The sequence below is a fragment of the Emys orbicularis genome, chromosome 2, assembly GCF_028017835.1.
Source record: "Emys orbicularis isolate rEmyOrb1 chromosome 2, rEmyOrb1.hap1, whole genome shotgun sequence".
Lineage (NCBI taxonomy): Eukaryota > Metazoa > Chordata > Testudines > Emydidae > Emys > Emys orbicularis.
In genome coordinates, this window is record NC_088684.1 from 285,298,010 (window position 1) to 285,325,942 (window position 27,933).

The following is a 27,933-nucleotide window of genomic DNA, read 5'->3' on the forward strand; positions in this document are numbered from 1 at the left end:
GTCTAAATTTTAGACCCACAACTCTAAGTTACTAGGAGTTATGGATGTTCAGCACCTCTAGAAACCAGGCCAAGTACCTATCTTGAGTTTTGTTTGCCATCCATCACCATAGTATACAAGGCACATAACCAGCAAAACACCTTAAGCATATGCTTAATTTTGAACATGTGAATAGTCCTATTGATGCCAAAGTTTCTAGCTAAAAAAAGACTGATCTATATTATATGGATAGATAAACCAGCCACCTCTCTAAAACTCAGGCTAGTAGATGTGCCTAGCGATTATATAATATAAATAATGCCTATTACAATTTTTCTCCATCTCCAGCTCTGCTTCTTCTTTCTCAGTCTCTCTGCTTTTGCTTTTCATTCTGTTTATTCTCTGCTCCAGCTTTCACTATATATTAATGTTGGGGGTTTTTTCTACCTCCTTCACTCCATATGTTTTTAACCATCTCCAAGTGAAATACAAATGCTGTATTAGTTTCAGTCAAATCCAAATGGGTTTGAAATCTGGCAAAATGTCTTTCCCATTTCTAGTACTGAGGCTTTACAAATTAATTTTCCTTGCACTGAATGGGGGGCATTGACATCCTCTCTATTATATTCATGCAAAAGGTTTTATGAGATTGAATCAGTATGAGACATTACCAGTCTGAAAGAACGTAAAACTGATATGATTCGTCCTCCTTTTCTGCCTTTAGATTTAGGTAAACCCAATTCAATTAAGCTGAGGGTGACAATTAAGCTGTCAAAAATATTCCAGCGCTGCTGAAAATAGTAATAAGGATCTAGAGCAACGATTTTCAAGATCATTTCTGCAGTAAAAATGCCAGTAAAGACCTGTGACAAAGAAACAGTAAGTCATGTCAGCTAAAAGGGTACCATAAGCACATCTTCTCTTTAAACTACCTTCCTTTAAATATAGTAGCATAGCTATAGATAGGTCAATGAAATCTGAACAGCAGATCCTACTTTTATCATGTATTCATATAATGCATTGTCAATAAAAACTCTAAGCTTTTCTGCTGCATTCTAAAGGATGTTTAGAATGTCTGAAAACCAAAAGTAACAATATCCGTGAAGTTAACGAAAGAAAGAAAAGCTTTCTTTCTTATAAGCATTCTTTGTATTCTGGGTAGAAATATCCATAAATTCATTCTTGATATAGAATGTGAGAATTCACTTACCATGTTGCCTACACGAAGCATGACTTTAAATGGGCGTGTCATGTTATAGTGCTCTAGTGCCATGAAGATAGTATTCATCACAATGCAAACAGTGATAGCGAGGTCAGTAAATGGATCCGTTACTAAAATTGTCACTTTGTTCTTGATTCTCAACCATAGTGGACAACAGTCCCATACAAGATACTTTAGGGCAAAATCTTTCAAGCATGGAGGGTATTTCTGTTGTGATTCTTCAAGTTCTTAATGACAAACAAAAAACAAAGCAATAACCAGGTAATCAGTGCTGAGAAGAAGTGGCAAAAGAACTGCAACTAATGAAAGCACAGGAAAAAACCTCAAATTCCATCACTTCACAAGTGATCAGGGAACTCTTCTTGATACTTTCTGAAATTATATCACTCATTTTCTATAGTAGGCACTCCCTCACTCTGCAGTCATTTTAAATACCCTTCCTAGACCAGCGAATTAGTATTTAAACTCATTCTCTTCAGATAAGATCTGATTCAAAACCCACTGAACTTCTGTAGGCTTTGGATCAGGCCTTTGTTCATCAGACATACACTCCTATTGTCAACACCATTAGAAAATATGACTGGGGTAAAACCTTGCTCCAGATGCACCAAGGAATATAAAACTTTAAACTACTTTTGTGCTTTCTCCCCCACTTACATGTCATAAATCTTGTGTGCAACATCACCAATGACCATGCTGCATGCAATAAATAGCTCTGAGATTGATTAATGCTGAAGTGAAATGCCTGTACTACACTTAAATTTTGATTAGATCCACTTCACCTGATATCACACCTGAATATTAGGAAAGTTTTAGATTCACTTAAAGCCAAATCTCACTAGAGGCAAAACTCAGTACATACACATAGGTAACATTTATTAGGTTCCAAATTGTCAGTGGATCTGGACAATGCTGGTTGAAACTGTACGTAAGGTTAACAGCTATTTTCAAGGATCTGAGAGTGATGAAAAAAGTGGTGTGATTCTTCCATCTGGTGTATAGCATTCATTTGACTAAAACAATGTAATTTACATTATTTTGGGGAAGACTGGGCAGCAAGTGTATTACCTCTGCAGTAAATGATCATTCTGGATACTCATATATCATTTATAGTAGTAGCTGACAAAATCATGTATGTAAAAAAAGATTAAAATGGCTGAGAACTTAAAAACTAGACAGTGACAGACTGCAAATCCAAGTGATGATTGAACCTGGTGGTATTCCAAACAAAAAGAGCTCTCAGCCATGCTTGTAGCTGTTTCCATTGTTCCACACTGACTCCACAGACATTCTAGGCTTCAGAATCACATTTGGGGTTATTGTGTGTGCTGGTTGTGTTATTGGGTGGGTGGTTCTGTTAATCTCTGTGTGTGCTGTATTGTGCTGGGAGAGTTTTGTGGATTTGTGTGGGTGGTAGTTAGGCACACAGGTTTGGTAGCTGGGCCAAGTAATCCGCCATCTGTGCAGTCTCCCTCATAGCACCAATGAAATTGTTGAATGTAAACTAGCTGTAAAGTAAGGGTGATTGTTTGAATTACCTCTGATATCACAATGGTCTAGGACTCTTGGCATGGCATAGATACATAGATACTGTAGCCAAACACAGCATGGGTATAATTCATAAAGTCAAAATGACTGAAAACTTCAAAAGTTTACAGCAAGAGACCGCAAAACCCAGTGATGATTCAACCTGGTGATATTCTAAACAAAAAAGAGTGCTCAGCCATGCTCACACTGACTTTATAGATATTCTAGGCTTCAGAGTAACAAACAGAATGACATTCTTGGGATTTTATTATAGAGATTACACACACCAACAAAACAAACAAAAACAATAACCAACAAAACCCTATATTTAAAAAGCATTTTAAAGCATCTGAGTGCTTCACAAACAATTGATTTTCACAAGATGAGGAGGTATTATTATCCACTATTTACAGGTGGGACAAAGACCAAAAAGCACATATGCTGTTGTATATACAGAGACATAGAGGCTTGGCTCCTGGATGGAAGTTCCATCATTTGGAACTTTGGGGTGGGGGGGTTGAATTTGAAGGATGTTCATTTGGTTACTGGGGTCAGAAGGAGCAGGATCACAGTGGGGGCGTAGAGCTAGACTGTGGTCAGGCAGGGAAGCACACAGCCAGACTCCTATAAGATTAGGTTTCCCCTAGTGGAGTAAGAAACATGACTGTTCTGAAGGCTATTGTTATGTTTGTTATGTTTAGTCTGGTGAAATAAAAGGGTAGTGGTTTTTCAAAACCAAAATTGGAGGTATAGTCAACTGGGGGATTCTGAAGAGACCTGCAGGTCCCCTGAAATAGAGGGGTCACTTGATATTTACAGGCAAATGTCTAAGAGGGAGATTAGAGGGATAAAAGCATAGGTGCGGGAACTAGAGTTTACAGTTTGGTTGAATGGCTCTCAGCATGCCCACTATAAAAATTGTTCCAGCACCCCTGGGTGAAAGGCCGTACTAGCAACCTAGAGATGCTGATGTTGAACAAAGTATGCCAGGGAAGGGACAGGTCGTGACAGATGCTTTGCAGGTACTGCTTCAAATTTTCACCTCTCCCAATGCTTTTGTTAATGTTATTTATTTACTATTTCCGATAATCTATCAAAAAGTGATTTAAAAGACTGGCAGAACAATGCCTCATGTAGTGGGGGAGAGCCACTATATTTCAAGCTCTTGCTAATGCTACAGTATGACAACTAACAAAGAATGGGTACAAAATTGTTACAAATACACTCAGCCCAGTCAGTTGGAAATTACTCCTAAACTCCAGGCCACCTCTCTTATCCCCACACCTGTTTTTTTCATATAGCCTACATAGCCCCTACCAAATTTCAAATCTCTATTCAAAGAATGGGGGGAACGAGAGCTTCTCAAATAAAAGGTTACCAGAATTTTTTAACATGGGCAAACCAAAAGGTTTTATCCCTAACCTTTTTTTTCAGAAATGGCTAAACTGTTACAGCTGAAATTTTCCAAAATTGATCAGTCTGAGGTAGACACCCAGCATATAAGATTTCAGCCCAAAAGATTAATGTTTGGCAAAGTTATAAGCAGCTGGAACAGAATCTTATAATGAGATGTGTCAGGTAACCTTAATAATAGGTGACACGAGCAGACCCATCTAGAATTATGTATAAAAACTAAATTAAAAGAATTTTAAGATGGCAAAGTCAAGCACTGAAAAGTCTGGAAACGACAGAATTAATTTTGCCTGTGCAATCTTTATTTGGCTCCCTTGAGCACGTGCATATGATAGTCTTTCCCAATATCACAGACTATGGCAAAGTCAAGAATAGAACTCAGCTCTCTTGTATCCAGCTCCAGTGCCTTAAACACGAGAGAACGACCTTTCTCCTTCTGCTACCCCTATCTCATTCACTGTCCATCCTGTGCACTGAATGAGGTGAGAGTCCTGTAGAATAAAAAGTCTAATCATGTAATTAAAGACTGTTTTATAACACATATTCACAAGGGAGCCAAATTAAGGCTGCATAGGCAACATTCATTCTGGAATTTCCTAACTATAGCATCTACAAAGGCTCTATTAACAACTTTAAATTTTTTACTGTTGACATTTTGATGACATTCTGATCTTTCACATCAACATATGCTCAGGTTTGAATAAAAAAATGATGAGAAATGACTTACCCTCCAGGACACTGGTAATGATACTAATTGCACTTGCTGCCCTTTGTCTTTGAAGTGGCTCATTAAAATAATCCACTGACAGACGAGGGGCCAAATACATCTTGCTTGCCTCATCACATAAAGGGCTCTGCTTAAAGAAGTAAACATGGTTAGTAAAATACCACAAAACAAAGTGAAGTAACAGGCAGATGGGGTAGCTGTGGAGATTAATATGAATGAAGACATGCAGTGAAATAAATGGGCCTCCCTCAGCCATTTAGAATGAGATGTAAAATGAAGGCCCTAATCCCTTGTGGCCGTTCAAGTTCCCAGGGTATGTGCATTCCAGACTTCTGCACAAATTTCAATTTGGTTAAAGAGATTCTGCCTATCTACAATTCCTCTTTTATTGAGCCTTCTGAATTTCCTATCCTGAATTTATCTGTAGTGTTTCTGCACATCATGAAACACCTGGCATGTTACACACATGTGCCCAAGCAGATAGTGTATGCTATAATATTCTATTAATTTTGTTATCCTGACCTCCCTCTCCTCCCCTCTCTTCATGGATTTGGGTTGGAATCATATACAAATGTAATGGGTTTGTATGCTTTCAACCAGGGCTAGATAAATGCAATGACAACCCATAAGTCCTAAAATTTTGCACATTTTTCCCACTCCCTATCTTCTCAACTCTTTTATCCTAGAGGAGGATCAACAGGTTGCAGATCTCCCATTGTGCATATATGATTTTCTTTTTACAGCACCAGCTCTCCTCAGCCTGTTTTATTGCTTCTCCCTATGTCCTACCTATTCGTCTCATCCCCACTGGGAAAATTTTCACACACTCTCCAAAATTTCTGAAATCCCACCTAAAACTTTTAAAAAAGATCCAAAATCTAACACCATCCATGTACAGTGCAGCTTTTTGCTTTAGTGCACTGAGAGATTATTAAAAATGGTTATATTACAGGCAGAGTACAATTTTCAAACCATCATAAATTCTCCAAACAAAAGTGGATTTTCATCGGAATACCAAGGATCACTTATTTTCACTAAGGAGTATTTTCATGCCAAATTATATCTTTCTATTGCAAACCATTTCAGCACAAGAGCTGCTCAAAAAAGATCACAATAATTATTTTTCATATTCAAAAATGGCTGAACTCATTTTGCTCAAATTTTTCACCACTTGGCAGAGACCAGACCTAGAAAATTTCAGGTGCCTGAAAAGTAAGTTTGCAAAAGTTCTGAACAGGTGAAAAAGGCAGTTTAGAATGGAAATACTTTGACCACTTTAACAACACTTTTCAGTAGCATGAGAGCTGTGTTAAACTCATGTGGCCACTTTCACTGCCGGAGTAAGCAAATGCAGATCCATTTACATCAGTGAAGTTGTATCTTCTTATTCAAGTGATGAATTTGGTCCACGATGCTCACACTGGTTCAGATTCTGTTCTCAACTTCACTGGAGTTACTCCAGATTTAAAATAGCGTAGCAGAGAGCAGATTTTCTTCAATAGGTCCTGCCCTACTGTGTTTTTGTGGATGTTCAATATATTAAAGTACGTAAAGAAACCACAGAAAACCTTATGCTTCTGGAGGAAAACATAATATGAAGTACATGTTTTTAAAATTGCACTTTTCTTACCAAATCACCTATTCTAGGGTTTTCCATAACTGGAGGGAGCAATAACCCTTCAGGAGCAGGTGATTCTAGACTGTATGCCCTGGTGCTTCCTCCTCCCATTAATGAAACCACGCCATTGTAACCATCTGTGCTGTTGCACTTGCCATTCTGCATGCAGTTAGGAGTAGCAGGGTAAGAACTATGGCTCATTTGACTTTGCACACTCGGTAGTCTTCCAGTCCGTGCAACCAACAGTGACCCACGCTGGATTTCATTTTCCCCAGCACTGCTGATCTCATCACAACCAAAATCAGCTTTGGAGCCAACGTCTCTGCCAGATATCTGGAAATTGAATATGCTTCCATGGCTGAGCCTGCGCTTCGTTTGATTTGCACTGGCACCATAAGTAAGACCAAGAAGAGCCTAAAAGTCCCAAAAAAAGGAAAAAGGGGGAAATGGCACATCAAGCAATACATTTCTGGGGAATGATAAAGATTTTGAGTTCTCCCATCAACCATAGAAGATCCATAAGTCCCCCTTTATTTAAAGTTACTCAAAAAGGATTTAATTTAGATTTTAAATGACAGTTATTGAAATCCTATCACCTGAAGCAGGAATCTCTGGTAATCCATGTAACTTCATTTCACTAAATATTGATTTTATTTTTGCAAAAGACTGTTTATGGAATGTTAATTGAATTCTAGTTCCAATGCAGTTTTGTTTTATTTCCTAATACTGCAGGAAATGCTTTTTTATTTATATTTTTAAATGTTCATGAAACTACTTCTCTTACAGAAAATTCTGCAATGAAGGCTGACACTTCACTTTCATTATACCTTCTCTTTCACACATAACTTTCTCAAAAGTTTAACTTTTGCATTGTAACATTATATGCTTTCTTCCCACCCCAAAAGAGATTTTTTTTTTAATATTGAAGAAGCGGATGTTAGCTTATCTATAAATACAGCCTACTGTTTCTTAATGGGGTTTTATTTGTACTTTTGAGCAATTCTTGAATTTACACAATGAATTACCGACTTTCGTTGATCGTCACTGGACTGTGATTTGGGAATTTTTTGATCTTCCCCATAATCTTCTATCCCTAAGGATTTATTTTTCTTTCTCAAGTTGCTTCTATCTTTGACTTCTTTTGAGGGTAAAGACGAGATTTCAAAAGAGCAAAGTGACGTTGTATCATTTCCTTTATCAGACAATGCCTAAAATTAAACAAACAAAACCATAGCTGATATTATAGTTGCACAATTAGCGTAAGGGAAAAAGATTGCTGTGCTCTGTAATTCTTTCTTGTTAACAATTATCATTTCATATAGATGGTTAAAATACCAACACTCCTTGTGTTTGGTGCAAGCTGATCACAGCAGGAATTAGGAAGGATTTCCCACTCCACATAGAGTACTGAACAAGTAGTTACATGCTGCGTGTTTATGTGCAAACAGGTAATAGCCCCTATGGGAGACAAAATATAACAGTCTGGACTATTCATGTGGTTCAACTTCCATTTTTGTATACTCATTACATTTTTGCTTACTGTAAAAATACTCAATTTTTAACCTGATTCTGCATAATCTATCCACTTCCCAATATGAGGGCTTACACACTGAAAATCACAATTTGTGTTAAGTTTTCAGTGATATTTTTCTATACAAGAATTCTGCTCTCTAGGCGCTTGAGCCGTTGAAGTCAACTAGAGTCTTTTCATTTACTTCAGTGGGCTTTGGATCTAACTCTAAAGCAGTCAAAGAACAAAATTATTGTATATCTCAATACCCAGCCTACTCACAAGTATATAACAGCACAGCAGAGGAATACAAAAATGTTCATGTGTCTCTGTGGAAACTATAGATTGGTGGAACTTTAGACATACTTAATAATATCAATTTGCTTACAGTACCATGGACTAATGTTATGTTCTGCTGTTCACTCCTCACAGCTACAATTTACCAACAAATAAGGAATCATTCCTATTACTCTAGGCAGCAGTCTGATAACTTTGAATAAGATAGTAGTTGGCACCTCTTCTCATCGGTGACCGTGGAGTCATTGTTTATACACACTCAAAGATAAGGAGTGACTGATAAATTTCATTATCAAGATTATATACTGTAGGTGGAGATTGCCTAATTTTAACAACGGAACAGTTCATGGACCTCTTGCTCTTTTTTTAACAGTTCCATGGCTTCCCGAAACTTCCTTTCCTTTGCCTCAGTTTCAGCAATAGTAGCTTTGTTCTGCTCTTCATATGCCATTGCTACTACAGCCAGGATCAAGTTGACCAGATAAAATGAGCCCAGAAAGATGACCACCATAAAAAAGAGCATGTAGATCTTCCCAGAAGCTCTGAGAGTCTGTAAGCACAAAGTACACACTACAGTAAGAAGTCTGAAATGACATTTCATGTCTAATTAGATTAATTAATATTGAAAAGCACAGTGAAGATGTAAAGCACTATATGAAAGTAGTAAATATTATTCTAAAATATTTTTAAAAGCTTGGTCACATATCCATATTCCTGAATAAAATGCTTGGAAAGAACCTTAATAGAACCCTGCCCTCCGCTCCCTCTCCTACTTCCTATACTACCTCAAATGAGCCCGAATGACCTTCCTGATGGTGGCCTCTAGAGCTTAGTTTGGGTGAACAGAAAGGGAGCTGCACATCTGAGGGGAAGGCTCTATTGTGCTACTGGAGCAGTGCATGGTGACATCTCAGTCCCTTTCTGCTGCACTACACTTGCTGGGACTGCAGCGCATTAGGGTTAGTTTAAAGGGCTGTGGAAGCATTATGTTGCCCCCTTGCAGGAAGTCTGGCAAACACCACAGTACAAAGAGGCTATGCTCTTGCCAAACAGCAAATAGGAAGAGGTGTGAGTCAGACTCAGAGGTGCAAGGCTCTGTATTATGTTGCCAATCCCTCTTGTGCTCCCCCTTTTTATGGATATGTATGTCGCATATTTTGAATTTTTCCTCCGGGCTAGTAAAATTTTCTGCTTTGTAGTTATTAACCCATCAGACATCAATCTATGAAGTGTTTTTCATGAGCTGTTTAATTTCCCGGTCAAAATTCTTAACTGAAAGCTCAGTATAGTGAATTAGCTGTAGTTTCCCCAACATACTGATGTGCACAACAGTCACTTATTCTGTGACTTGCACCCATCATTTCATTAAAAAAAACAACAGTTACTAACCTGTACAATAACTGTTGTTGTTTGTTGTGCACATACACATTCCACTATAGTCTACTAGAGTCAGAGACATACACATTCCACCTAGTGCGCCAGAGCTGGAGACTTCTGCCAGCAGTATCAATAGGTGTTGTGTGCACCCCTCTCTTCTCATGCTATCAGGCAAGGGCATAAAAGGGGAAGACTGCTACCTCCCTCTCTATTCCTTCGTACTGCCATAAGTTAAGTCCGAAGTCACAAGAAAAGTGGAACGTTCGTGGAATGTGTGTGTGTCAAACACACCTCAAAGAACAACTACTACTGTAGTGGTAAGTAACCATTTTTTCTCCTTTGAGTGATTGTGTACATATACATTCCACTATGGGCGACACATCAGTAGTTCCCTTACAGGTGGCGGGACTTTGGATCATTTGAAGAGCGACTATGGCACCGTCTTCATTTGGCATCATCACAGGAGGCTTGAGTGATGGCGTAATGAGTAGAGAGGGTATGCACAAGCATGTTGCTGCCTTGCATACATCAGCTATTGCAGAATTGCTCATAAAAGCTGAAGTCGTGGAGTGAGTCATTATTCTCACGGAGGAGGGACTTCAGAGTTTGATACAGTCTGAAAACTAATGGGGGATTTGTTGAGATGACACTGATTGACCCTAAGTTCTTTCAGCATAGTCCACAAAGAGTCTGGGGGAAGATCTGAAGGGTCTAGTGTGGTACAAGTAAAATGCCAGGACTCTACAAACCTCCAAGATATGGAGTGCTTCTTCAGCCACAGACAAATGAGGTTTGGGAAAAACACCAGAATGGTTTGGTTCAGATGGAAGGCTGACACTACATTAGGCATAAACTTAGGATGTGGCCTAAGGGACACCTTCCTTATGAAAGACTGTGAAAGGCGGTTCAGCTAGGAGAGCTTGATGTTCTGAAACCCTCCTTGAGAAAGTGATTACAATCAAAAATGCCATCTTCATAGACAACATAGGTTGTCATTCCTATAGGCTCAAAAGTGGCTCCCATGACTTTAAATCCCATACAGATACAGAAGGTGGCACAGGAGTGTACGTGTTGGTTAGGCCTTTCAAAACCAAGATGCAAGAGGGTAAGAAAAGTTGGAAAAAACCATGTACTGTCGAAGGTAATGCCAAAATAGAGGCCAGGTGATCTCTCACAGATCAATTTGAGAGGCCTGATGATTTCAGGTGCAGAACATAGTCCACTACATGTGTAACTTATGTGTGATGGGGTGATAAACTGGGAGAATGAAATGAGAGCCCAAATGAAAAACCTCTTCCAATTTGATGCATATGTGGCTCTCATGGACTCCTTTGTGCCACTCACCAAATGGCCTCTCTTGGGAGCACAATTTCTCATGAGTGTTCAACCAAAGATCATCCACACAGTAAGGTGGAGAAATTCAAGGTTTGAATGTAGGGATTTGCCCTAGTTCTGGGACAGAAGATCCTTGAGTAGTTATAAGATATTGGCAATCAGATGAACAGTCGATGTAGATCAGTGAACTAATATTGACTTGGCCACACCGGTGCAATACAGATTAATAATGCTTTGTCTCATTTCAGCTTCCTCTCAGAGAGATAGGAACTGGGGGGAATGAATATATTAGGTGACTGGATCAGGAAAGGAGACAAGCGTTTGTGATGGAACCCGGGCTGCAGCCCACCCTGGAACAAAATCTTATGCATTTGTTATTCAGATTTTCAAAAGAACATAAGAATGGACATACAGGGTCAGACCAATGGTCCATCTAGCCCAGTATCCTGTCTTCTGACAGTGGCTGGTGTCAGATTCTTCAGAGAGAATGAACAGGACAATTTATCGAGTGATACCATCCCCTGTCATCCAGGCCCAGCTTCTGACAGTCAAAGGTTTAAGAACACCCAGAGCATGGGGCTGCATCCCTGACCATCCTGGCTAATAGCCATTGATGAACCTATTCTCCATGAATTTATCTAATTCTATTTTGAACCCAGTTATACTTTTGGCCTTCACAAAATCCAGTGGCAGCAAGTTCCACAGGCTGAGTGTGCATTGTTTGAAGAAGTACTTCCTTATGTTTATTTTAAACATGCTGCCTATTAATTTCATTGGATGGCCCCTGGTTCTTGTGTTATGTGAAGGGGTATATAACACTTCCTTATTCATTTTCTCCACACCATTCATGATTTTTTTAGATCTCCATCATATCACCCTTAGTCTCTTTCTAACAGTCCTAGTCTTTTTAATCTCTCCTCTTCTTGTGTTATGTGAAGGGGCAAATAATACTTACATTATGGTTGCTATTACTGAGTGTTTCAGCTATATTCACTTCTTGGACCAGATCCTTTGCACGACTTAAGACTAAATCAAGAATTGCCTCTCCCTTTCTGAGTTCCAGGACTAGCTGCTCCAAGAAGCGGTCATTAATGATGTCTAGACATTTTATATCTAAACTCTGTCTTGAGGTGACATGTTCTCAGTTGCAAACCCTTCTAAGGGAATCTGCCAGCATGTTTCTCATAGCGGGAAGGTGAAAGGCTTTCAGGAAAACTTTGTGATGAACATACAAATTCCATAGAAGGATAGCCTCCTGGCACAGTTGAGACTATCTTGCACCTGGCCAGCTTGTTCAGGTAAAACATGGCAGTGATGTTGTCTGCGAGGATTTGTACCAGCTGGTTCTGAATGGTAGGCATAAATATCTGGCAGGCCCACCAACTAGCTCTGAGCTCCAGCACATTTATGTGGAGGGAAACTTCCCGAGGTGACCAAAGAGCTTGTGCCTGAAGTTGACTAAGATGCCTTCCCCATCTGTTACCAGGTTCTGGGGCCAGAAACAGAATTCCTTTGCACTAATTTTGTGGATCCAACCATCAATCCAGAAACTAGAACATTCAAGCAGGTATGGAAATCTGCATATCCAGAGGATGCCTGGAAGAGTGATATACTGAATGAAGCCAGGCCTGGAAACAGTAAAGGTGACGTCTGGCATCTAGAGTTACGTACATACACAAGGTCACGTGACCCAGGAGCTGAAGGCAGGCACACACTGCTGTTGCTGGATTGAATTTGAGGTTTTGGGAAAGGAAGGCTATAGCGTGGTGCCTCTCCTTTAGGAGTTAAGCCATGGCAGGGAGGCAAACCCACAGCTGGACCAGGGCTGGTCACTCAGCTATGACTCACCCCTCCAGAAGAGCCTGCAGTGACATATCTCTCAGGCATGCTTCAGCAGCTTATCCTTGGGCAGGGTCCAAGTCAGATGAGCCCAGGTACTACAACTGCCAAAGCTGTAAGTTTGTCTATCCAATAGCACCACTCAGCTAGGGACCCTCCTGCTGCCTTGCTGTGTTTCAGATTTCCTAGGCTTTCAGACTACCCTTGATCTTGTCCCTATTTCAGCCCCAGCTTTGCCCAAGCCTTGTTCCAGCCCACTCCCACCTTGTCTGTGCCCTATTCTGACCCTGCTCCAGCCCTGTTCCTGACCTGCTTCAGCCATGCACCCACCTCCTGACCCCCAGACCCTTGGACTGATTCCAGCCTTTAGCCTGTTTTCAAACTCTGATTATGATCCTGATTTGGCTTTTCTATGGACTCTGGCCCTGGTTCTGACCCCAAGCCTTTCCCCGGACCTCAGTTTCAGCACTGCCCTCAGCCTGTTCCTGGCTGTCCATCCAAGTTTGACCCCTGGTACTTCTTCTTGGGCACTGCTCCAACGACGAGGCCTGACCACCTAGAACCCACAATCTGATAATGGCTGTTCTGGCATCGAGGTCTGCTCCTATGAAAGTCAGTCACTGAGTCAGTTTTAATTGAGATTTGTCCAAATTTAATTTCAGGCCCAGATGAGAGAATATTTGATGACTAGGGTGTCATTTTGGACCTGAGCACTTAATGCTGCCCAGACTAGACAGTCATCCAGATAGAGGAATATTAAATGCCTGTATGATGGAGATGGGCTGCTACCACTGACTTGCATTTGGGAAAGATCCTTGGGGATGATGAGAGACTGAAGAGAAGTACTGCATACTGGTAGTGGTTGGTGCTTACCACAAATTGAAGATTCTTCCTGTGACAAGGATGTATCACCATATGAAAATATGTGTCTTGTAAATCAAGGGTAACACACCAATCTCCAAGGAAAGGATAATAGAAGTGAGGGTAACCATCCTGAATCTGATCTTTTGGATGAAATAGTTAAGGTTTGTTAGGTCTAGAATGGAACGGAGACCACCAGATTTCTTGAGGACCAGGAAGTACTGGGAATAGAAGCCTTTTCCTCTGTGCTGGTAATGAATTTCATCTATCACTCCCAATTCTAGAAGGGACCACAGCTCTTGAAGTAACATGGTCTTGTGAGAGGAGTCCTCAAAAATGGATGGGGAAGGTGGGTTGGGAAAAGGGAGAGATGTAAATTGGATGACAGATTCCTCCTTTACTGTGCTGAGTACCCATTTGTCAAAGGTAATCAAGCACAGTAAAAGAGGGATAGGCATTATCTGAAAGGAGGCGATATCATCAGTGCACTTTCTTCAAGGGAAGAATCAAAACGATTGCTTCAAGGATGCAGTCATCTGGTGAGAAGGACCCACCACAGTTGAAGATGGCTGGTGTCTTTGAGAAAAATCTTGACCTTCTCTTAGAGGCATATGGAGGCCGCTGATGGAAAGAAGGCCTAGAACAGGGTTGTGGTTTAAATTGTTTCCTTTTAGTAACCAGAATGTAGACTCCTAATGATCAAAGTGTTGCATGAGAGTCTTTCAATGTGCTCATAGCAGCATTTGTTTTGGCGGAACACAATTTAGAGTTCTCAAAGTGTAAATTGTCAGTTGTAATTTGCATCTCTTTTGGAATACTGGAAGCCTACAACCAGGAAGAATATCTCATAAAGACAGCAGTTGCCACAGAAGACAAGGTAGTGTCAGCAGCATCTACTGCTGCATGAAGAGATGTCTGAGATGTATATTGACCATTGGAAACTAAGGCTAGAAATTGTTCCCTATATTCCTCCAGCAATTTATCAGTTAACCAAATTATATTTAGATAAAAGAGTGAGATAACTGGCAACTCTCATTTGAAGCATGGCAGTGGAATACGCCTTACAACCATATAACTCAAGTCTCTTTCATTCCTTATCCATGGGAGTGGCCTTAGATTGGGATTGGCAAAATCATTCATTAATAGTTGCGACCACCAAGGAATAAGGAGATGTGTGGGTGAAGAAATAATCAAAATCTTGTTGAGCAAATTGATCTCTTCTGTCTACTCTCTTAGCCAAAGGAGGTATATAGACTGGAGTCTGCCAAAGAGTCTTCTCTGGGTTTAGTAGACGTTGCTGATAGGAAGGGTGACCCTTCCTACACCAGGAGTCTATAAATTGTCCAGGAGAGTGTGCAGGAAAACCTGCACAATCTCCACCTGGACCTCTACAGAGGTAGCCATGCTCCTCATGAGGTCCTGAAAAACACTGAAATCTTCTGGATCGTGCGGAGAGAGAAGTTGACTCCAGAGTTACCGCTTCATCTGGAAAACATGAAGAAATGTGAGGAGGAACATCTGGTGACCCCTCCAATTATTCCCCCTCCTCCATAGAAGAAGACTCCTGCACTACAGAAGGAGGAGACTTTCTCCTAGAAGGTGCATGAGACGGGGATCTAGAATCTTTTGGGGCATCCAAAGGCCAAGGAGGAAAAGGCATGGCCTGAGACATCTATGGTGAGGGACCCCAAGCTGAAACTCCTCTGTAGGGAATCCAACCCTAGTTTTTTGGTCTGTTATTTGAAGACCTAGGGTAATCTAAAAGATCTGGAGGAAGAAACAGAGTCCTCTCTCTCAGAGTCCAAAGAAGAAACATAAACATCCTCAGGATAGGGAGGAGCAGTTCCCGTCAGGGTTCTAGAGGAGGTCTGGGTATTGGAGACAGATAAGGTTCAAAAGCAGACAACGGTTGGGGCAGCAAGAGGCAGATAAACTTGTCAGCGCTGGTGGTGCCAGTAAATCCACAGAGTGCATCAACAGTGCCACCTGCATCATCATTGTCAGTGGAGCCAGCATAGCTGCAGAATGCATCAGTAGTGCTGGATGCATGGCTGGGGCTGGCATAATCAGTGAGAGCATAAACAGAGCTGGCATGACTACAGAGGGCATCAAGGGAGTTGGCAGAGCTGAGATAGCCACAGAGTGCATTGACGGCACCTGTTGCATTGATGGTGCAAGCTGAGGATTCAGCTGCACCAAAGGGGTGTCAGGTAAGGAAAAACCAAGGATGGTGCTGAAACAGACTAAACTAATGAAGGAGAGGAAGAAGGATCCAGCACAGGTGAAGACACCAGTTTTGGCAGCCATATCAGAACCAGAGTCAAGGGTGCCTCCTCAGACAGTATTGGGGAATGCTTAGATTTGTATGGTCAAGAAAATGTATCAGAGGACTTAGAAGAGTTTTTGACAGAGTCAGAGTCTGGAATGCTTCCAATCTGATAAAGAAGACAAAGCATGAGATTTCTCGTCCAACTTGTGCTTAGGTGAGAAATGGCTGGAGGGGTACTGCAGGTTTAATCAAAATCCACTGTTTCATGGTCGGGGCCCAGTTCAGATGCACGCTGCATTACCTCCTTCATGAGGTGAATCTTCAAACTACTGTTTGGTTTTTTTAGTCCTGATGGGGAAGGACTTACAAATGGAGCCATTTGTCATTCATATGTCCCTCACCTAAACAGATCAAACAACTGGCGTGCCTATCCATGACAGGAAAAACAGCCCTACACCTTGCACACTGTTTAAATTCTGGGGGATTTTTATAATAAATCTCCCAGGAACTTGTAAAACTACAATGACTAACTAACTAAACTATTAAACTATTAAGACACTAACTAACTATATATACAAAGACTCAGAAAGATGGTTAACTGAAGCAGAGCAATGGGGAGCTCCAACTGTCACCATGGGCAGTTAAAAGGAACTGAGAGAGAAGCATCAGTCATGCCCTTTATGCCCTACCTGACAGCATGAGGGGAGCAGGGGTTCATGTGCCACCTAATGGTAGTACTCGCAAAAGTCTCTGACTTGAGGGCACTGGGCGCACACACACCTACAGTGGCATGTATATGTGCACAATCATTTGAAGGAGAACTTCTTTTTCTCTCTTTAAATTTTAAATACTTTATACATTTAGCTAGTTAGGTTACTGCTTTACTTAGTACAGTAACTCCTCGCTTAACATTGTAGTTATGTTCCTGAAAAATGCTACTTTAAGCTAAACAATGTTAAATTAATCCAATTTCCCCATAAGAATTAATGTAAAAGGGGGGTTAGACATGGACATTTTTTCTGCCAGACAAAAGACTGTATTTTGTGTGTGTATATATATATACACACACACACACACACAGTATACGTTTTAAATAAACAATTTAATACTGTACCCAGCTATGATGATTGTGAAGCTTGGTTAAGGTGGTGAAGTCAGAGGGTGGAAGAGGGTGGGATATTTCCCAGGGAATGCCTTACTGCTAAATGATGGGCAGTTCAGCTGCCACCCCCCCACCACTGCCGTGTGCTGCTCCTGCCCTCTGCCTTGGAGCTGCTCCTGGGAGCCTCCTGCTCTGTGGAGCTAAGGTACAGAAGCGGGGGTTGAGGGGGACACCCTGACATTAGCACCCCTCTTCCCCCCACCTCTGCACAGCAAGCAGGAGGCTCCTGGGAGCAGCTCCAAAGCAGAGGGCAGGAGCAGCACACAGCAGTGGGGGGCAGGGCAGCTGAACTGCCCAGCAATTGATAGTCTGCTGGGCTGCTGCCGCACAGGGAACTTAGGGGAGCAGGGAGCTGATAGCGGGGCTGCCGGTCCACCCTGGTTCCAAGTCCCCACCAGTTAGCTCCAACAGGCTGCTCTTTCTGCAAGCCGTGGACAAAGCAGGCGGCTGCCAAACGTTATAAGGGAGCATTGCTCAACTTTAAACGAGCATGCTAATTGATCAGCAATGTAACAACGAAACAACGTTAAGCAGGACGACTTTAAATGAGGAGTTACTGTATTTGAAATAAGTAAATTTGATACCTGTTGATAGAGACGCTCCCAGGAATCCTGTGTCATCAGGCGGAACAAGGAAAGAAAGGCCCAGCCAAATGTATCAAAACTTGTGTAGTTAAAATCAGGATTTTCCCCGACTTTGAGACATATAAATTTATCTGGACAGGAGCTACAGATGAGAACAGAAAAGTGATGAAAGCTTCAAATGTGCAAATTTAAAGGGAAGCAGCTTCAATTCATGTGTAAGTTTAGAATATATTCAACTATATTGAAACTCAAATATAGGGACTCACTTCTTCTGTGAGACCTGCAAACAGTATCCCATGCTATGCAAATGTCCTCCACACCTCTGCGATAGTTTGGTGGGGAAGAGGGACATAGAGTGGAAGGGTAGAGACAGTAATACAAAAACAGATGCACACAATTGCATTTTTAATGATATATATGTATATATCTGTTTGTGTATTCTATATAATATTTCTTATTCTAAGTTAACACTTCCTCTGAGTCTTCCAGTGTATCTTGTCTTAACACATAGTCTGACTGAAATCACAGGGAATATGGGTACAAGAGTAACTGTTTAGAGGATTGATCTCTACATCTAGGGAGGTGGTGGAATCTCCTTCCTTAGAGGTTTTTAAGATCAGGCTTGACAAAGCCCTGGCTGGGATGATTTAAGGGTATGTCTACACTACAGGATTAATCCGAATTTATATAATTCGAATTTAGGAAACCGATTTTATAAATTCGAATGTATTCGGCCACACTAGGCACCATTAATTCGGTGGTGTGCGTCCAAGCTACCGTAGTAGCATCGATTTCCAGAGCGTTGCATTGTGGGTAGCCAATAACATCTAATTGCCAATAACATCGAATTGCGGCCACACTAACCTTAATTCGGATTAACAATACCGATTTTGACGCTACTCCTCTCGTCGAGGAGGAGTACAGAAATCGAATTAAAGGGCTCTTTAATTCGAATTAAATGGCTTCGTTGTGTGGACGGGTCAAGCGTTAATTCGAATTAAAGCAGCTAAATCCGAATTAAAGTCGTAGTGTAGACCAGGCCAAAGTTGGGAATTGGTCCTGCTTTGAGCAGGGGGTTGGACTAGATGACCTCCTGAGGTCCCTTCCAACCCTGATATTCTATGATTCTATGATCTATTTTTGGCACTGTGAGCTAAGATGATTTTTAGATTGTGAATTATAAGACCTTCAAGGCAGAGGCTGACTTTTCTGTGTCTTGTGCAGAGCAGAGCATTTGCCAGACTGTGGCCCAGGCTTACTCAGCCACACAAAAACATAAGGGGAATTAAGACCCTCCCTCCCGAAACTCTCCCACATAGCCTCCCTGTATCTCAACTACAGGGACAGGGCACTGGGTAGAAAAGGAAGCTGGGGTTACATGCTTGGTACTTTCCCCCTGCCACACTCAGGCCTTGAAAGCAGGCAGGGAGTAGGCAGAGCTTTGGCTCCACAAGCCCACCCCCATATGAAACTCCCCAGCCTTTTTCTCAATCTTCTCCTCCTACATCACTGGGGAGGGGAAAAGTTTGGATTAGATTTTTTTCTCTCTGAAATGATGCACCCATTCTTATTAGAAACACTGAAGTTAATCCTACTTCCTTCTCCACATATCATTCTTTTAAAATATAATTCACTAAATGGAAATGTGTATTAAATGCATTCCTGAGAAGAAAGTCAAAGTAATTGCAAGAACATCTGCCAGGAGGCCTGGAAATAATTTAGACCTGAGTAAGGAAACCACAGGTTTGAGCTTTATCCCCTATCCTTCATTAAATTGTCTTATTATTTGTATATATTTTCATTATCCTTGTTCCCATTACTGTTGTTGTTAGGAACATGAAATCTGTTTTTCACATTAATCACTGGTGGACTGAGTTAAGCCAAAGAATATGAAGCAAAGAAAGAAAAGAATCAAGAAAGATTGTAGATTGCAGTTACCCAGCATCTGAGCCATTGCCACACAACAAGCTATCATTGGAGTTATTCTTCTTGAGAACATTTTCTACAATAAAAATGAAAGCATAGTAAATCAAGAATACTTTTTAACATCAACCCGCTAGATTAATATGAATTGTAATACACACACACAGGTAAAATAGGCATTTGATGATTAAAAAAAGTTACTCATGTGTAGAGTAGCTGGAGTTCTTTAAGATGTGCTGTTCATTCCACTCGTTGCACCCCATGCACTAGAGATTAGAGTATTTTGGCAAGCAGTGTCCATTGTGTCACTGCATGTACCTTAAATGTCCTTATGCTTCCATACCAAGGGCATAAAAACATGATGCATGCCCAACTGCCACTCAGTTCCCTTGCCACTGCAGAATCCATACATAATAGGACTCTATAGTAGTTGGGAACAAGGGCAGGTCCTGAAATACATATATATGGACAACACATCTCGAAGAATTCCAGTTACTGTGTAGGTAAGTAATTTTTCTGTCTTTGAGTTGTTCCCTCTCTCTCTCTCTCTCTCTCTCTCTATATATATATATTGTACTCTTGATAACTCCCAAATTCTCTCTCTGCTTTCATGAGAGAGATTCCTGAAAAGAGATGGGGAAAGGGGGTGAGGGGTAGATGTACAATGGAATCGTATGGAGTAACGTACTGAGACAATCTCCAGTACTTAGCAGTCTGTTGTTATAGAGACCCATGGCTCCTGGAAGGAGTGTAGATGGTTTCCAAATAGAGGGGGAAAAGGGTCTAGATCTATCAAAATGGTGGTGGTACAAATGCTGACCAACCTGTCAAAATGATTGCTTACTCATAGATCCAGGGTAGGATGTAGGGTGATTATCACAGGTGTTTGCCAAATATTTTTACATGGTCCAATAAACCATCATTAATGGGGAGTGTCACACACCGTGGCATTATGGCATGGAGAATGTCTAGCAGTTTCTGTGGGGACTCCTGCACCTCCACTAATGGACTCTGGAGGAACTCAGATATCTGCTTTAGCAGTTCTTGGAAGCTCTTACAGTCATCTGGATGAGACAATGTAGAGGAAATCACTGCCTCGTCTGAAGATGAGGATTAAATAGCTATAGGCACTTGTAAATCTTCAGTCTGAGGATGTTTCTCCTCCTCATAAATTTCCTCTATTGGTTGAGGATCATGTGACACCATCTGAGGCATTGCCCTGAGCCCCTTCCTGCACACTGCACCCCCTCCCACACCCCAACCCCCTTCCTCAGCCCTACATTCATGGCACTGCATGCAATTTCCCCACCCAGATGTGGCCCTCGGGCCAAAAAGTTTGCCCACCCCTGTGCTAGACATTAATATCTCATTGGATTGTATGTGCTATCATCGTATGTGAAGTTATGAAGTTTGGCTATGTATGTGTTACTGAAAAATGATGTGAGGTTGAAAACACCCACAAGCAGCCTTTCAGGTACAACAGTAAAAAGGCGAAACAATGTTAATGGCTCATTGAGGAAAAGCACACAAGTACAAGGCTTACCCCAGGAACTGTGTACAATAGAAACCTCTCAGAGCTAGCACTACACAATGGGAACTGTTTGACCCAGGTCACAGCAAAAGAGCTTTCCAGCAAGTGGGAAGAAGATATAAAAGAGGGAAATGACATCATGATGGTACCTCACTCTCCCTAAAACAACACACCTGGAAACACCCGAGGAACAAAGACTGAACTGGGGGAAGTGATGGTCCCAGGCTAAAGGTATTTCTAGCCTGTGTATGAAAACCTGGGAAACCCAAGTTGCAAAGCAAAGACAGTTTGTACATTAAGAATCTGCCAGCTTGTTTATTTATCACTCAGGGTGAGAATTTGCTAATTCATATCCTATGTTAAGCTAAGTTAGCAGTTTTGTTTATTTACTAGGTAATCTGCTTTGATCTCTTTGCTATCACTTATAATCACTTAAAATCTATCCTTTTGTAGTTCATAAACTTATTTTATGTTTTAATCCAAACCAGTGTGTGTTTGACTAAAGTGTCAGGGGAAAATCTCAGCTTGGTCACCACAAGTGTGTATGGTCATCTTCACATTGACGGGGAGGTGGACTGGGTATTAAACCCATATACTAGCCAGATTTGACCAGGGCAGGATGGTACTGCTCTGGGGTCCTAGGCTGGGAGGCTGGTGGTTAGAAAGCCTGCATGTAACTGCAGTTGGGTGTGTCCCTACCTGTGTGAATGCTGGTGAAAGTGCAACCTTGGAGGGCTCTGCAGCTTGTCACAGCAGCACAGTGTGAGGGAGCCCAGGCTGGTGGGTCAGAGGGCTCAGTGGTATCCCAGCTCCAGGTGGCAACCCGTCACACATGCAAATACTTTTTCTGGTGTGGTTCCTCTGGTGTATTTTGAGATATTTCTTCTGCATAAAGCTCTTTCTTCCCTTGGTGCATCTAACTAGTGCCTATCCTATGAGAATGCTTTGGTGTGTTTTCACATACCTCTGTTCTCATCCATACTTTCAGCACTAACTGTGGTCATGACATACATATGGAATAAAGAGATCTAGAACGTATTTCAAGGAAAAAAAGCAAGCAATTTAGCTGAATCTTTAATAAAACTGTTCACAGGCCACATCAAAACACATAAATGTGTAGCCTACTTAAACATACAGTTTTCTGTACAGTTATAACTGTTCAGCACACTGTACAGGGCAGAACTTCTGGGAATTACATCAGAGAATGAGCTAATGTGCATTTCAGTTACTATGGTATCATACTGGGAAACATAGATGAATATTATCAGAAACTTTGGGAACACTATTTCCAATACTTTTGATGAGGGGGGAGAGGGGGGAGAGAGAGAGACAGAATTGCATCACCAAGAGCAGAAATTATCCCAGGACATTTGCAAACCACTCTGGCATTTTGATGACTAATGTGTTGTGGTAGCAGTTCATTGGTATTTTCAATATCATTTGCAGTGCACGAGTCTCTCTCTCTCTCTCTCTCTCTCTCTATATATATATATATATAATACTACAATTTTTAAAAGAAATAAGAGGGCAGTTTACCTGAATCATTAGTAAACAAGTCAAAGGAGTCCCATGTCTTATCATCTGAAGTAATAGTTCCGTTGGTGTAGTTAAAACTCCTGACACACTTATGTCTCAAATTGCCCTTAAAGAGCTGGAGGCCTACGAGGGCAAAGACACTCAAGCAGAAAAGGGTCAGGATCATCACATCAGTAAGTTTCTTAACAGACTGGATCAGTGCACCTACAATGACCTTCAGTCCTAGAGAGATGAAATTCAACAGTGCATGGACTGAGAAACTGATACACATACGGTATACCATTCTTTTTGAGATTTAAAACAAGATACAGCATCCACCGTTTCATATTTACTGGGCCAGTGTTACATGCATCTTTGCAATACGAGCATAGCCCAGATGAGCTAGAAGTGATCAACATGAGAAATGTAGTTTTTTCCCCTACACACATTTATCCCTAGCACTTTTGCGGGGAAAGCAGGCTGTATGGAGGGCAGAAGACTTCTTATGTTCTTCCCCCACGTATTGCACCTTCCTCCATGCAAGGATCAGGATAGTCTGTCTTTCATAATCTAGAAAGGGGAATAAGCATCATGCTAATAAATTTTACAGTGATGCTACCTAGGGAGGACCTGTGAACACTAGAGACATACAGAAAATAATACAGACGGACCAGACAGAGACCAATGGACCAGATTCATCGACCTTATTCAAGTTTTATACAGCCCTTCCTTAATCAGGCAATACCTAATTGACTTTCCTGATTAAGGAATAAGTAAAAACTGAATAGGATCTGACCCAATAATAATAAATAATTATAAAGCACAAGTCTGTTGAGGTATTGACATTGCACAGTCAAAAAAATGATAAACAAGAACAATTAGAAGGGCTTTCGGTGTAATAGACATTATAAAGATCAAACAAAATCCTCAAAGACATAAATAAACAAAATAAATTAGATGGCAAATTGTTTCCAGTGCTTAAATCATTCTGACTGGGCCAACAATCCTGAGACACCATCCATGTCCACAAATTCAGTGGTATCTGTAACAGCTGAAAGTTATACAGATAAAAAAAGACAGAAGACCTGCAAAAAAAACAACCAATAATAAAGTAGTTGGAGGAGAAAATCACTTGTAGTTGGCAGAAAATATTCAAAGATCTGGGCTTCTTACCTGGGACTATTGAAATAGTTTTTAAAGCTCTCAGAACCCTGAATGTGCGAAGGACTGACACACTGCGTAGATCACTAAATATCGCTACATATCTGTAAAATCAAGACATGACACAATATGCTATTGAATGAACAAAGCAACTATTTTATATGCCTTTTCCTAACTGCTAACCTTTCTGAGTATATAATATCTTGTGCATTAACAAACCACATGTCAAGGGCTCATCCTAAGTATTATAAATCTATTTCTTGGTTACTTCAAATAGAACCTATTTACATGGCAGTGCTTGATTATGCATGTTGCCAACTTCCTACAATACACTTTTAAATTTAAACTAAAATAACACAGAAATTATTCAAAATTATGTATTTAAAGCAGAGGAAGAAGAGAATAATTTCTTTTTGACCAGATCCTCAAGTAAAACTTCAAAGTATGCCTCCTCCCTAGACCCACAATAAAGCTATCAATTCCCCTGCATCACAGGCCTACCTCCTAAAAAAAAATCCATCTATTTTCCTCCCTAAAACAAAATGAATTAAATCTCTCCTTTAGAACTGTGTCCCATATTCCCATAATGCAAAGCAATCCGTTCTCCCCCCAAATAGCCCCATTCCACAAAAGACGCCTAACATCCTCCCATAACACAGAGTCCTCAATAGCTATCAACTACAGTCTTTGCTCTTCTCTGCTTCTCAGCTCTATCTGATATTACTCCTTCCTCCCCACCCTCCACATGCACGCATACGCATACACACACACACACACACACACACGCACAGTTCTTTTGGCGAAGCAGGAGGTCAAGCTTGAGACTTTGAGTGAGTCACGACTTCACAGGCAGAGATATTAATGAGGTGACTCAGAATGTTTCTCCTAGTTTATTTTATACACAATCTGGTTTGTTTGGAGCAAAGATGGGAAAGACCACAGCAAAGCTTCACTTACACACACTAACAGAGGCACGTGTAACTCCACATTTCTCTTTTCCCTTAATGGTATCATTTTGATATTCTTTCCCTTAGAACAATAGCCAATAGTGCCAAGTGAACTAGTAACAAAAAGGGACTATGGATATAATCGAACTCTACAGTCCGTGGCTGTATTTGTGTGTGTGATAGGAAGTTCCTCGTCTCCTCTTTGTTGACTGGGCTGCAGTCAGTGTGCTGTCACTGGGAGCACAGTGAGTGAGAAGCTGTCTATGCAGACAGCTCAGAGGAACTCTGTAGGGAGTAGCTCCAGCCACTGTTGGTATGGAGTGTACTCCATACTATCTACTACAATGAAATAATTGGAAATGCTATGGATGATAGTATTGCCTGTTTATTGCCCTACTGTGATAAAAAGAAACCAAGACAGAAGGAACTAAAAGACCCAGTGCCTTTGGAACTCACAACACTCTGGAATGTTTGGAGTAATCAAATAAAACCTGGACTAATTGGTTCTGCCTCTTGTTGGTACTTATATTTGAAAGGAAACTAACATAAAAATGGACATCTCCTATGAGTCTTGAGCTGCGGATTGCAAATATTCTTGACATGCTTGTGTAATAATAGGAAGAGTCTATAATACAGTGGCTTAATGGGTTTGATTTTATTTCCCTCTTGTGGCTGCCACTGTAATAGCTTTCTAATCTCAGTAGTTCAAGCTCAACTTGTGTTTCTGGTGACGAAATCCCAGATTTGATTCACTGACTACAATGGTGTCTGTACGTACGTCGCCAAAGTGCCTTCATACACATGCATGCATGCACACACACTTCATGACACTACAGATATTAAATCTCACTGCCTGTCAGGTCAGATCCTTTTCCTATTTCAAATAAAGGGGCTGCTGGTTTCTATGCAATGGAATACAGTATATCTTATTGCTGTCTTTGCCCTCTATGCAGTCCCTTTTATCCTCTTTTGAGGGATTGGCATACTGTTGCTATCCTCTACACCCTACAATGAAGGGGATACAGGGGCACTAGATAGCTTTTCCAAATACAGTTATTGCTCCTTAAAATGATTTTGTATCTTGGGTGCAAAGTACAACAATTTAGACACTTCAGTGAAAAGTTAGAGAAAAAATCAAAACAAGCAAAAATACTTTAGCTGCATGATAACCCTTAATATACATATACACCCTTACTTACGCCAGAACAATGACACTGGAATCCAACCAATTCCATGGATCTCGAAGGAAAGTGAATTCATTCAGACAGAATCCTCTTGCCAATATTTTTATCAATACTTCAAAAGTGTAAATGCCAGTGAAAGTGTACCTGGGGAATAAAGTGTCCAAGAAATGCGAGAACATTAGCAATTAGTGGAGGCGGCACATTCAGCGTACTCACTCTGTGAGCTGCCTCAGAGCCCCCAGGAGCTGGTCCAATGGCCCCGTTGAAGATAATGGAAAGGCTCCATCGATTTCTATGGGTGTTGGATCAGGATCTAACTCATAGGCAATTTGAGATATTATCTGGATGCAGTTACCAACATTTGTGTCTGCAGCATATTCCCTTGCCTCTGACAATTTTCTTTGCTAAAATTTTAAGGTGTCTCAGATTGGGCCTTCCAAATTTGAGGTATCCAAAATAACAGGCGAGTTTTAAAATTGTTGAAGATAATTCATATCGTCACTTGTCAATGTGCCAAAATAGCTGTATGTTGGTCAGTTTGTGAATCTGGGAGCCATTTCTTTAAAGAACATTGAAAAACCTACAGAAATACAAACTTACAGGATCTTCATTTTAGAGGCAGCATTGTTTTAAATGGAAATTGTCAGTAAATACTCTGCTGGCTTTTCTGAGTGTACTTGTCACTTCAGCAAGACTGAGGTCTCCTGCGGGAATTCTAAACGCATCTGATACTCAGAAAATATTTAACAGCAATGTTGCCCTTTACACTGAGAAAAAATATTCTGAAAATACTGTCTGAGTTCATTCAAACAGATTTTCAATTCTCACAGCATATAATATTCTGTCTAAATTCTGACTCCCTTACATAGAAACTTAGGGCAGCACACCATTACAAATGGAGATGTATATTAAAATCATGACACAGTTTTATTCAGATATTACAGTTAGCAAAGTGGATGAGCTGATAGACTGAAAGTTGTTAATTTAGATGCTGATCCTGCAACGTGCTCCAAAAGAAGAGGAGATGCAGTGATGTTAATGGGATTTGTGCAGGTGCAGGGAGCCAGCTACATAGAGTTCATTACAGGATTGCTAGCAGCAAGTGTTCAAAACTCATGAGTGAGGCCTGAAAAAGTCACACGATTGGCCTAAAAATTATGACATTTTAGAAATAATACATTTGGGGTTCTTTTTCTTTGCCTTCTGTTGTTGAGGCCATTAGGGTTCACATTTTCAAGTTTTCCTCTACAACTAGGAGGGCTAGAATTGTACCTTTTTTTGAAATCTGAGATTTTCAGGTTTTAACATGACTCCAGGAGCTAGGGCTTTAAGACAAAATACTAAATATTGTGATATTTAGTGAAAGTGATAACATTGCAAGAACTGGCAATGTAGAAGACAGAGTTCCACAAGCAAAAAGCATCTGACATAATATTTTACTAGAGCAAATAGTGCACAACTCAACATCACTGAAAGAAATTTAAAAAGACAAAGGATCACATTTTAAAATCCTTATTCAATATTGACATTGGTGGGAGACTTGTCTGGGTAAGCAATGAGTAAAAATTGAGGAAGGACTTCAGGGCTTAGAGCAATGAAAGGTGGAAGAAAGATAAACAATAAAAGAAATTTAGCACTTTTTTTCCCCTTCATGGCTCAGATTCTGCTCTCCAATGAGTTACTCTGCATTTACAATGGAGCAAATGAAAATAGATGATGGCCCTATTTCCACAAAGTAATAATCCTGAAGTTCTAACAGAAGCAAAAATCCTACTGACTCCAATATGGGGCGGAGGGATAGCTCAGTGGTTTGAGCATTTGCCAGGGTTGTGAGTTCGATCCTTGAGGGGGGCATTTAGGGAACTGAGGTAAAAATCTGTCTGGGGATTGGACTAGATGACCTCCTGAGGCCCTTTCCAACCCTGATATTCTATGATTCTATGACATTACCT

At 40.8% G+C, this 27,933-nt stretch overlaps 1 protein-coding gene across 3 annotated transcripts in view; it reads right to left on the reverse strand.

Moving 5' to 3' along the window:
* The window catches only part of LOC135873561 (sodium channel protein type 5 subunit alpha-like), a 101,651-nt gene that overhangs the window by 58,287 nt on the left and 15,431 nt on the right, over window positions 1-27,933 (reverse strand). For all 3 annotated transcript variants that reach the window (XM_065398166.1, XM_065398164.1, XM_065398163.1), the window contains exons 4-14: window positions 25,997-26,125; window positions 23,863-23,954; window positions 22,711-22,932; window positions 19,659-19,722; window positions 17,721-17,862; window positions 8,646-8,843; window positions 7,512-7,694; window positions 6,499-6,900; window positions 4,869-4,998; window positions 1,190-1,428; window positions 651-842 (exon numbers count right to left, since the gene is read on the reverse strand). In XM_065398166.1, coding sequence (XP_065254238.1) covers window positions 651-842; window positions 1,190-1,428; window positions 4,869-4,998; window positions 6,499-6,900; window positions 7,512-7,694; window positions 8,646-8,843; window positions 17,721-17,862; window positions 19,659-19,722; window positions 22,711-22,932; window positions 23,863-23,954; window positions 25,997-26,125 — 1,993 coding nt within the window. The remainder of the gene's footprint in view (window positions 1-650; window positions 843-1,189; window positions 1,429-4,868; window positions 4,999-6,498; window positions 6,901-7,511; window positions 7,695-8,645; window positions 8,844-17,720; window positions 17,863-19,658; window positions 19,723-22,710; window positions 22,933-23,862; window positions 23,955-25,996; window positions 26,126-27,933) is intronic.